General features: G+C 41.8%; 1 protein-coding gene across 6 annotated transcripts; it reads right to left on the bottom strand.

Moving 5' to 3' along the window:
- Positions 1-652: 652 nt before the first annotated feature.
- trim24 (tripartite motif containing 24) lies at positions 653-12,440 on the bottom strand. Of its 6 annotated transcripts, none has more exons than XM_030440525.1 (20): positions 12,294-12,438; positions 11,657-11,963; positions 10,840-10,958; positions 10,598-10,745; positions 10,222-10,354; positions 9,906-10,022; positions 7,901-8,015; positions 7,673-7,819; positions 7,270-7,384; positions 6,503-6,669; positions 6,139-6,384; positions 5,560-5,682; positions 5,301-5,448; positions 5,149-5,206; positions 4,668-4,794; positions 4,268-4,557; positions 3,608-3,719; positions 3,219-3,293; positions 2,575-2,736; positions 653-2,474 (listed from the first exon to the last, which is right to left on the bottom strand). In XM_030440525.1, exons 2-20 carry the CDS (start codon positions 11,928-11,930, stop codon positions 1,887-1,889), a joined length of 3,264 nt encoding a protein of 1,087 aa, XP_030296385.1. In that variant the 5' UTR covers positions 11,931-11,963; positions 12,294-12,438; the 3' UTR covers positions 653-1,886. The 6 variants fall into 6 exon arrangements, with proteins under 6 accessions (XP_030296385.1, XP_030296386.1, XP_030296387.1 ...); XM_030440526.1 differs by having other exon boundaries at positions 12,320-12,430; XM_030440527.1 differs by having other exon boundaries at positions 10,222-10,351; positions 11,657-12,440.
- Positions 12,441-12,442: the final 2 nt, after the last annotated feature.

Here is a 12,442-nt window from a genome sequence, read left to right as displayed (position 1 = left end):
ACACTATTTCTTTTTTTTTCTAACAGAGAAAGCAGAAAACGATGCTTGGGTATTTTTTTAATTATCAAAGCTGCTCCAAGTAGTTTTGGGGAAGAAATGTAATTCAGAAGCTGATAATTGGGCTCTTATTTTCCTCTTAGAGCAGCTTGTTCATTCAGATAAGGAAAGAATACATTTGAAATACATTTCTCAGTTTGAATTATTACCTCATTAATATTGTAGATATTGCAATTCTGAGTTTGAAATTATTCTTCAAAACTACATAGTGACACTTTAAATAACCAGTGAAGTATTTTTAAATTGTAAAATATCCTATATTAATTACTCATCTTTTTCACAAGTGTCTGACAACTACAGCTGAGGGTTTTAAAAAAATGCAAAGATCACTCAACTGTATATATACTGATATTATACATTTTATACATAAGCCGGTATGTCAATATCAGTTTTTTTTACTCCTCAATATCAGCATTGGCAGCAAACCCAAATATCCAGATCGGCCAGGCTCGACTTGTGACCCCGTGTGGGTTGAGACCGCAGCTTTTGAAACATTCCTCAAAGCTATGAATAAATTGAGTTTTTTTTATGGTGCAGCATGTTGATTTATGTATTTAAAAACACAGAAAAAGATGACAATATGGAAAGCAGTAGGTCAGATCTACATGTAACCCTGTTTATTACAAATATTGTAAATGCAGGTATTTTTTATGCTCAACAGTTCATTTACAGGTTGTGTATCCTCAATAAATAAAATAAAATAATTAAAAAAAGATGTTAGACAAATTAATGTCAGTTTTTGACATAAGGGAGAGTTTAGCTGATTGAAGCCTCTATAATAAAGTGTTTTCTCCATAATGCCATGGACAAATGGGGTGCCACTGCAAGCCTTTTTTTTAAAGTCAGTCCGAGACAGACTGAAACAATAAGGCTCACCTAATCTTATGCAAAACCAATCATGCAGCAGCAGGTCAAGGATTTGTTTGAAAACATACTGTTGTCACAGGCTGATGATGAGAAAGTGATGATCGTGTCTTTGCATTATCTAGGACTGATAACAGTCAAGTCTATAGAGTCGTTCTCCTGATAAAAACCAACAAGGCTGTTGGGATTTTGGGTGATAAGAGGCCTCAAACTGGCAACAGAAAAATTAAACATGACAGTCGCAAATCATTTTTGTTCTTAAAAGGACCAAGCAGCATCATTTACAAAATGCCAAATTTGTCAAGGGGCTGTTTAAATCAATTGCACTGATATATGTGGCACTTCTGTACAAAAACTACAGTACATACAGCAGCCCTATTGATTTCATTCATAGCATTAATACAATACTACTAATAAAATAAAAAAAAACAATATTGCAATAAAACCATTTGTTTATGAGCCAAATGGCTAGCACAAGTGACCTCAAGTCTATTAACGCAAAAACTAAGGCATTATTATTTATACTAAGACATCTTTACATGCAATTCTAATCAGAGATTTCTCTTTGTTCTCATTATGATTGCAGCATTTGTGCCTTCAGTTCATGGCATTGTTATGTACAAGTGATAAGCAAAGTAACTGACGATAGCGTACACAATAATCCTATCAACAAAGAATATCTTTTGTGTGCTTTTCAGTATTGTCATCTCAGAAAATAACCTTCTATGTTACAGTAAAAATGTAACCTCTTTCCAAAAAGGAGCTTTATTTTCTCCTCTCATTGTGCATCTACGGCACGACCACTACTAAATACGTTTATTTAGTAAAGCAGTACCCTTTTTTTTCCTATTGCAAATATAACATTTTACAAAAAAAATGTCTGATTGCAGCAAGGTAGGTCCCCACTGGGGCCACTTCTGTGGAAGACTAAAATCATCCAGCAGTTTGTCTCTAATGTAATCCATCTATCCCTCCTCCTCCTCTTTGGCTGTGTCTGCAGAAGCCGACTGCTTCTCCTGGGTTTCAGCAGGATCTTCAGTCTTGTCCATAGAGAGTTGAGGGTTCTCCTCTTTTGGGGAGCTGGAAGCGTCGCCATCTTTTGTTTCACTTTCAGCAGAAGCAGCAGAGCTTTTCAACTCCTGCTCAGGACTTTTCTCTTGCTGCTCTGCCTCCTCTGCAGGAGCTGTGACTTCCTCCTTGGCTGCTACCTTTTTGTCCGTCCCCTTATCGCTTGTATTGATCGCCTCCTCCTCCGTTTCTGGCTTTTCTTCCTCTGCCAGTGCTGCAGTTTCTTCCAGAGGAGCCAAGTCCTCTTCTACAGGAGGGATTCCTTCTCCCACAGGACTTTGTGGTTTATCATCTTCAAGGGGGGCAATTCCTTCCTCCATCATCTCTTCCTCTTCTTCATCTATCTCATCCTCCAAAGGAGGGATCATCTGTTCTTCCCTCCCACCAGGGAAGACTTTATCTGGGTAGACTAGCTTAAGCTGCTCCTCAAAGTAGTCCTCCAAGTACAAGCCTGCACTGCCCACTTCCGAAGTCGACTGTACGGGCAACGCAAAGAACAATCAGTTAAATAAAGATTCATATTCACATTTTGACAAGACATCACAATGAAACAATTAAGTTTTTGCAGATGACTGATTCATTTACCTTGTAGTACTTTGCACAGTTGATAAAAATGAGCCTGATGTCCGCAACAAACCCCTCCGGACAACTGTAGCACTCGGCTTCCTCCGACTTTGACTCAAGCCTCCTCTTCACTATTGACAAATCCATTGGCGTCTTGATCAGCTCTTTGTACCTTCTTGTCTCCTACAACCAGACAAAACAGTCAAAGTTGAGCAACTAATACAACTGTAATGACAATCAGATTTTAAATAGCCACTTTCAAACACGATTCTTATGCTAAAACACAGCTGCAATTCAGTGTCATGTCATAAAATGATAATTTTGCTGAAAGATTTCCCAGATTCAATCATTTGTGGTGGCAGATCAACCCTTTCAATATGAGCTAATAATTATTAGAACATAACTTACTGCAACTAAGCAATTTTTTTTGTTTCAAATTTCACTGAAAAAGATTTTTTTTCAGTAGTAGTGAATGTCTGAAGCAGTTCGGTTTTCAAAAATAACATTAAAAATGACTTTTACTTAAAATACCTTTGGCACTTTTATTGTATTTATCCACTTATTTCCAAAACAACAAGTATGAATCAACAAAAAAGTTTCATTCCTTAGCGATGGAGATTTTTTTTTCCTTATTTCACTGACATATACTAAAGTCAATAACTTACTGATGGAGTAGCAGGCTGCTGGAAGTCAGTGCTGAAGTCATTGCAGAACAGACGCAGTAGCAGCCGCTCACACCTCTGCACATCAGAAAAAAAGGATAAAAACAGAGGAAACGTTAAATTGATCATTTTATGTGTCTGTCTACATGAGATTAAACTTGTTTGATGGGTACGGTGTCCCTGATGCTCAAAATAACATTTCAGAAAACACAACAGCATGTCAGAAAACAATAGGAAATGTTTTTGGAAATGGTGTTGTGTTTTATCCCTTAGGGCCACTGTAGATAGGAGAAAGCAACTGTGGAAATGAACATGAAAACTTTAGTCTCAACACAAGGATGAGCATAAAAATAGAACAAGTCCCTAAATAACAGCTGAGTGAGCAAACGTACCCTTCGATCAACAGGTGGGAACCCCTCAGAGGGGGGTTCATCCTTCCTCTGGCAGTCGTACTTCATCTCAGGAGAGATGAGGTCACGGCAGAACGAACAGAACCACTCGCCACTGTGGAGAGAAGTCAGCGCAGGAAAGCAGTTATGGACTACTGCTGAATTTGATCAATATGACAAGTACTGTCAGCACAGACCAGCCGAGATTAGTCACTGACAAGACCCAGAGAACAGGTTGTCAGAATCCCCATCAGTATACATTTTTGGCACACTACTCCTTTAATTCATTCTTGTTCAGTAAAAAGACAAGGAAGTTTGATAATCTATTAGGGACTTCCTCCATGAAAATCAGACAACCAAATGATAACTTAAACGCTGTGGTGAATAAGAATATACTATACATATTGTACAAATCACAATACATGATGTTCAACACAAACCTGATGTAATGCAGTTGCAGGAACTGCAGTACAATAGCAGCACATGCAAAAGTCCTGTTAACTTGTTTTGGTCAAACTTTCCCCGAAGTTGTTTACAATTAATTTCAGGTGTATAAAAAAACTAATTTTACAAACCTTTGTATATCACAAACTGATATTCCAGCTGCAATAAAGTATCAAGACTAACCTGCATATTACTGTAAAATAAAGACCTGTCTCTCACCTGGGGGACTCACTAAGAGTGGGGATGTGACAGGCCAGATGGAAGACTTTGGGGCACTTGTCACAACAGAGTAGCTCCCCTCCGTTCTGACACACGGCGCACCAGTCCTCGTTGGGATCTTCCTCCGGCTCTGCTGTCTTCTCAGACTCCGGCTCCCCTGCGGGTTGAGGACGCTGTTCTTTCCCAGCTTTGGACTCGGATCCAGGGGCGGATGCTGGGGCAACCACCTTTAGCTGCGGCCGAGGCTTTGACTGAGCCCCGGTGCTGCTGTCTGGCAGGCTCGACTGCACCTAAGAAAATGCAGGCTATATGACTAAACATTAATTAAAACATTTTTTCAAACAAAATGCTATGTTTCATAGACATTCTGGACTGGATTAAGCCAAAGTCATTCTCTTACAAAACGAACTTCATCCTCGTCCTCTGGTTCATCCTTGATGACTATAATGGGCCCGGGGGAAGTCCTTCTCCGTCGCTTGGCTGAGGGGGCAGACGGAGGCTCAAAAGTCGGTTTCCAGGAAGTCGTCCTTAAATTAAGAGATTGAAAGAGATAGAAGGTAAGGTTGTGAAGATTATTTAGTTGTAAAAATAAACACACACAAGGTCAGGACATGGGAGTTGAGTGTTAGACTGAACGATAATGACAATAAAAAAAGACACAATTTAAAGTCATTTCTATGTTTTGTGTCAAAAAGGCTTCTGATCAAATATCTGAAGAAGAATTTCCAACCCATCACTCTTGTTAACAAGCACAGATGAGTGATGAATTATGAAGGCAAGTGCTGGGCATGGAGACTAAATACTTAAACATTCAACACTCAGCCATTCTGCTGAACCATGGAGAGGAGGAACTGTGATGAGGACAGATTCCAGGAACTTACCCCGTGCTTCTGTCTGAAGAAGACGGCTTGGCTAACGGAGAGTTCTGCCTCGCTTGAGCTTCAGAGAAGAAGATAAAAAGCTTTATTTGAGATAAATATTCACATAGGACAGGATCTTCGGGTTGTTGCTACATCACAACTCTGACAACAACCTGTTACGTGATTAAGCGTGCTCGGCTTGTCCACGGTTGCTGAAGCTCCACTCGTAGCAAAGCTGGGCTTGGGGATGGAGATGGTGATGGAGGGGACGGGTCCAACAGCCTCACTCCTCTTCAGATAGGTGGACTCCGTCAGGCCCCGCTGAAGGAAACAATAAAAACCATGCTTCACAATGCTTCACGAACAAATCAAGCGCTTTCATGTGACACTGAATTTTTTCTTTTTTTTAAAACGTTGTTGCATCCTCCCAACCTGATGTAGTGACGTCTGTGTAGCTGCTCCGGTGGACATAGGCTGAGGGTAGCGGGATGTACCCTGCAACACATCCATAGGTTTAGGAGGGTAGGTCGAGCTTTGGATCAGATCTCTCAGAGACTAAATGTAGAAAAGAACCACAGTTGACAGAAAAGTTCAGGTTTTAAAAGAGCCAGTTTGTCATCATCATCATCATCATCATCTATAAGTCAAAGACATTGACCGTGAAACAAAAGACATTTCTGCTGTAATTTTCGTGTAAAAAAAATTCTAAGACAAGAAATGTATCTAGCAGCTAAAGGAAGACAGTACAATCTGGTAGATAAACCAACTTGATTCCCTTTCCGTTTCGAGGCAAATGATAATCAAGTTTTAACGAAAGGCTTGCAACTACAATAACTTCAGAGAAACCTCATGTGTCTAAATAAAGTAGGCTGAGGACAGTGCTGGGAAATTGCAATTCCGGCTTCTGACTCTCTGGTATGCCCCATCTACAGATACTTCCCCCATGACAAGAGGCTTAGTCTGGCATACGGAACATACAATACATTCCACACATACACTGCACTAACTTACCTGAGCAGGTGTGAACCCTGTGTTGTGCAGCATGGATGATGTTGGGCTTCTGGGATTGGGGTGGGAGTTCACGAATCTGCGTCCCTGTTGTCCCATGTTTGGGGGGCCTTGGGAGGGGGAGGACCCACCGTGGATGGGTCTGGTTGGGGGCGGGGGGCCGGGAGGTCCTGGGAGCCTGACGTTTTGATACCACGACCAGTGGTTAGGAGGGGGCTGCCTGTGGGGCTGCTGGGAAAGCTTGTCCACCTTGGACAGAGGAATAAATGCATAGATAAATTAAGAGTATTTGGTGTGGTGGTATGAATATAATGAAAGTGCTCTTTGGCACTTATCAGTCTTAAAACAAATCAACTTGTCAAAGTACCAAAGCTACTGGCTGAGGTGAAAACCCAACCTGCATCTGGAGCTGAGCCAGCGTGCTTTGTCTCTGCTGAGCTGCTGTGAGAGCTCCAGTGGGTGCCTCTGCTCTGGGACCTGCCTGGTGGTTGGTGATGGGCGGACGGGCAGGGCCCCTTTCTACTACCAGAGATCCTGGAAAAAATTTGCAAAAATCAAGAATCTTCAGAAGTGGCATTAAGAGTTCATGCAGGTGTCATCAGCCTCTCAGAAACTTGATATTCCTGTTGAAAACTAATGTCTGCGTAGAGCAAAAACAAAAAAAAGACGATAATTGCGAAGGGTCGATTGCGTGAACTAAAAACACAAGGTTAAATAAGTTATTTAGGTCAGAGCAGATTCCCACACTCAAAGACAGAGAAGCAAAAAAAAAAGCTATCTTGTTTATTTGACTCAAGAGCACACTGACAAATAAAGATAAAATAAATACTGTGAACGACCATACTGAGGATTTTTTCCCCTTTTATCCTGAATCTCAGCTGCCGATGTATTTCGTTTATCACTTAAAGACTGTCTCTAGTTCTGCATTTTTCCAAGGTTATCGTTAAAGTGTGCATAAGTGGCTAATAAGCTAAAACTGTAATTAACTAAAAGGAAATGTGTAGTTTGCAGTTATTTGCACAGATTATGGTTTTTTTAAGACACACTTAGACTTTTACAAATCTGTCAGAGACATTAAGGTCAACAACACATTATTATTCTTAACCGTAGGGTTGTAGGGGGGTCCATTCTTACCGAGGTCCACATTGCTGGCCCAGAAACCGGAGCGACACTGGAACCGCACAGAACTCTGAGGGACAATTGAAGGATTACAGCTCGCTCTCATCAGGTAGTGGATCTGATAAAGGATCTAGAAGACAAAAAGACAAGGACATTTCAATCAGTCACTGAGGTCATTGTGGTATAATGGGTTTTCAGCAAATTATTTCTATATGGATTACTGACACACACCAACAGCAACAGCTGTATACATTGTGACATGCATGCGCGCACACACACACACACACACACACACACACACACACACACACACACACACACACACACACACACACACACACACACACACACACACACACATACAAACTAACTGGGAGATGCAGGAGCAACAAACAACTTTAATGTTAAAGTCATTCACCAGTCTCTTGCAGTACAGGAGCGCTGTCCCACTGTGGCTGGCTGTGGCCCACTTGGTAAAGCTTATGACGTGGTCCAGGTGCCTGCTCAGAGAGTTAACGTCCTCTTGCTGCTTCTTCAAACCCAACTCGTGGTCCTTAGTTAGAGCCTAGGAGTAAATGTATGTATGAATTGTCTAAACGTAACGATTTTCTTTGAGCAGTAATTTTTCCAAACAGATTAAACTTACCTCAAGCTGGTTGACCAGAATCTTTCCCTTCCTGTTGATCTCCATAATCAAATTACAGATGGACTTCTTTATTTCATTAGTAACAGACTTCCGGTTTTCATCAACTTGCTGGAGTCTGGAAGAAAAAGTAGCAGAAAATGTGGCAGCTACAACTTTGCCTAAGTCTGGAAATCTGAGTATTTCATGGGAGCCAATTTGGAGTGATGCCAAGATCCAAAAGTGGCTGAAGGTATGTCGATTGCTGCTCAGCGGCATGTACCGATCCCCAGACGGGCATACAGATTCTCGGAGTGGTATGCTGCCATTATGCCGCTGTTATTCCACCCACACATAACGATATTTGCCGCTTGAGATTGCACTGAGAGACTGTTGGATGGGTACCGCTCCCTGATGAATATGCAAAATGCCACTGGGCTGGTTTGTTGACAAGTACTGCCGTAAATGTATACTTTTTTTTAATGTCTTTATTGACAATGCTAACTTAACACATTATGCCTATTAACTACTTAATGCTAATGAAAGAGCTAGCCTTAGCTAACATGGCTAATGTTAGCCCAGCCCCCGTAGCCATTCTGACTGATCGATAGCAGAAACTTTGAGCCAACCAATTATGGCAAATTATTTATCATGTTCACTAGTGAACATGATACATATAATGTGCCACATGATTAGAGCTGTCCCAAACGATAATTTTTCAAACGATTAATCTAGCAATTATTTTTTCGATTAGTCGACTAATCTAAAGATTAATTTAATGTTACATGACCAAACAAAAGTAACGTAGTAACTGAACTTTTCCCCCAGAAAACAGCCTCCGTCCCCGCAAGTGACAGAGTCACGCAGCGACCTGTTTACTGATGATTATGTAATAATGTAATTTAGCACGAAAAACGTAACTCTTTCACCTTCCGGATGTTTAGGGTGCCGGGTTCTCAATCACTACACATTATAAATAGTCCGCGGGTTTAGAACGACAGGGGAAACACCTAGGAAACACCCTGACCCTGTCATCACCATGACGTCTACCGTCAAGTCTCTTTATAAGCGGCAGTGCAGCTTTCTGTGTGAATTACATGGCGGTTCGTCTTTATTCCAGTGGTGCTTCGCACTGTGTGAATGACCAACGGCGGAGAATTGACGAACCGCCGCTGCGGCGTTAATGTAGCATCTCTGTGTGAGAGGGGCTATTCTCAGCCTCCGCAGGTACTACCACTTCTTGTTTGGGACGAGTCGTCCCAGCCCTTCACATGATACATGTAATGTGCCAAAACAGTTAATGTCCTGTGCAGTAGATTTTATTTGAAGCACTGTATTATTGTGTTCTCCTAATAATTAAAACCTGTCACTATTGTTTTGTTGGTTGGCTCAAAGTTTCTGCTATCGATTAGTCAGACTGGCTACGGTGGCTGGGCTAACATTTGCCATATTAGCTAACGCTAGCTCTTTCATTAGCTTTAAGTAGTTTATTGGCAGAAATTTAGACATATTACGTTACTATCATAATCGCAAGAGTTCCACGTGTAATTACTGTCTATATGCTTACATCCCAACAACATAACATACATACTTTCCTTTACTTACGGTAATGTGTTAAGTTAGCATTGTCAATAAAGACAAAAGAAATGTATACATTTACGGCAGTACTTGTCGTAAAACCAGCCCAGTGGCATTATATTTGCATATTAATCAGGGAGCGGTACCCATCCAACAGTCTCTCCGTGCCATAACAATCTCAAGCGGCACATACCGTCATGTGTCGGTGGAATAACAGCAGCATACCACTCCGAGAATCTGTATGCCTGTTTGGGGATCGGTATATACCACTTCAAGAATCAGTATGCCAGTCTGAGGATCGGTATATACCGCTGAGCAGCAATCGACATACCTTCAGCCACTTTTGGATCTTGGCGCTACTGCCAATTTGTCAAAATTATAGTGAGTTATAGTGAGACGTAAATGTGAGTTTATTTAAAATATAGAAACTCTGATGAAGTTCCAGCTTTACCCAGTGCTGATACAGGTGGACACATCCTCAATGGCCTTTCTTTTCTCTTGCAACTGCTGTGTCATGTTCTCCAGATACTGCCTGTGGTTCCTGTACGCATCCTCCAAGAACTGGTAGCTAGACACAGAGAACATATTCATTAATGATTAGACAGCTCACTTTTACAACAAAAGTTCTTGGTGTTCTAGTTTTCACCTAAATTAATCATTAGGTATAGTAGTCTGGTAACAGAAGTACATCTTGTGAGTAATTATGGAAGATAAACAATGGACAAATTTAGTATTCCAATTGCCCAAAAGAACAAAAATGTGCCTACTTGTGATCTTTGTGCTTAAGCAGCTGACAGTCCCGACAGGTGAGTCGGTCACACGTCTCACAAAACAGCTTCAGAGGCTCCTGCTTGTGGATGTCGCAGAACACAGGCTTTTGTGTGGACATACCTACTGCTTCTGGGATACAGAGAAGGGGCGCATTTAAGAACATAAAGTCAGCTTATGTCTCCCATCATTATCATGACTCACACATCTTGCCAGAGCCATTTACCCACTTGTCCACTTAACATCTTTAGCAGGTAGACAACAGTGGTCCCACCCAACAATACACTTGTTGAACAACCCTCTTAACTTTTAGGTCAAACTAATTGCTAAAAAAAACCCCTGACATTTTCCAGCCCCATTCCACACACACAATACCTGGAGACATCTCCTCCTTCTGGCGTATGGTGTGATCCCTGGTAAACTTGACCCTTTGGTGTGCCTCGATACACGTCACACACAAAAACTCCACACACTCCACGCAGTAACCTGTTGCCTCTGTGTTGTCCTCGCAGCTCATACACACCTATCGAAGGCAAAGATAAAGAACAAATTAAAGAGAGAAGAGAGAAATCCCCGCCACCCATGACCGTTGTGACATGGCTGGCTGAAGGACCAACCTGGCTGGTTTTCTCCACCGTGCTGCTCGGCACCTCGGCAGAGTCCTTCACAAAGAAGTTATCCAGCACGTCCATCTCCCAGCATTCCTGTCTGCATACTGGACATCGTATGGCACCCACTGGAACGAGAGGGCAGATGCACATTTTAAGGTGTCAGCTCACTACTACTACTACTGCAATTTTATTGTTTCACACAAACACAGGGTTTGGCGATTCTTAGCAGCTATGGTATTGATTTTAATAGAAGAGGACTTAAATATGATACATGTGCAGTGATGTTCAATAAGCCGCCAATGTAGTGATTTGAGAGTAGTTATATGATATTGTTAATAAAGTTTTGCCGAGCTGGTTTTGAAGGCTGCATTTCATTTAAGCATAACACATTTCTGACAGCGAAAAAAGCACTAAACTTTTGTCATATTATATAAATACAGACATATTTCACTTTTATGCAGTGTCCTCATCATCCAGCCCCACACAGAAGTTACGTGACACTTAACTCAAGGTTAAACTTTGGGTAATCACTGTTGGCAAGCCCAACCATGCTAGATCTGAAGCTGGTTGGGCTTGCCAGCAGTGAAAGTTTAACCTTAATGTGGGGCTGGATGATGAGGACACTGCATGGAAGTTAAGCGACACTTAACCTAAGGTTAAACTTTGGCTTATCACTAATGGCAAGCCCAGCCAACTTCAGATCTAGTGTGGTATTAAGAGCTTTCTTATCACAATCTGCCACAGTGACATCAATCACAACTCACAATAAGTCCTCATATCACGTCTCCGTTTCAGGCTAACAAATAACAAACACTATCCTTACGTGGTTTGTTGCTGTCGACCTGACCCTGCGAGTCACGCCTCGGGTCAGCACTCCTGAAGGGAGCAGGGAGGCACCTCTTGCAGAAGGAGTGGAGGCACGGCAGCAGCTTGGGCTCTCTGTTGTGGAAGCTCAACTTGCAGATAGGACAAGTGTCCATGAGCCCGAAGGTGCCTTGCTGTTTCAGCCTCTCCTCCTCGGCTGGCAAACTTTCCGCCTCGTTTTCCACGATAATGACAATGTCGTCGTTGTCAACATTTTCGGCACTTTCATCCATTTTTTTTGGGGAGGGGGTCTGCCGTTTCCCGATCTTTCCAGTCAACCAATCAATGTAGCGTTGCGATTGGAAACAAAGGATAACGTTAGCCTGTAATTTCCTGACTTTAACAAGCCTGATAGGGAATACAATTACTCACATTGCGCCTTACAACATCAAACACACATTCCTTTCATCCTACAAGATGGCTTATCAAACTGTGTGATAGCACCTTTGGCTAAAGTCTAATTCTGCCCGTTGAAGGAGCTAAATTAGCAACGTAGCCTGTTTTAATTGCACGCATGCAAGAGACAATAAATAATGAATTCCGCGGCTTGTGGCGGTTCTAATGTGAACAGGCGAAACATAACAGCGCCAACTCACTTTTACATTAACAGCACGCTACATACATAGTGTTTATACGCTCATATGTCCATGGGAGAGGCAACCATCTGGGAATTCTTAACTCAAAACATATACCACATACTACCCAGAGTGCACTGCGGTCTTTTAAAGCTACAGCGCCCGATTGA

The sequence above is a fragment of the Sparus aurata genome, chromosome 14, assembly GCF_900880675.1.
Source record: "Sparus aurata chromosome 14, fSpaAur1.1, whole genome shotgun sequence".
In the NCBI taxonomy this organism is placed as follows: Eukaryota; Metazoa; Chordata; class Actinopteri; order Spariformes; family Sparidae; genus Sparus; species Sparus aurata.
The sequence above is the reverse complement of the archived record's forward strand: the minus strand, read 5'-3'. Positions and strand labels throughout refer to the sequence as shown.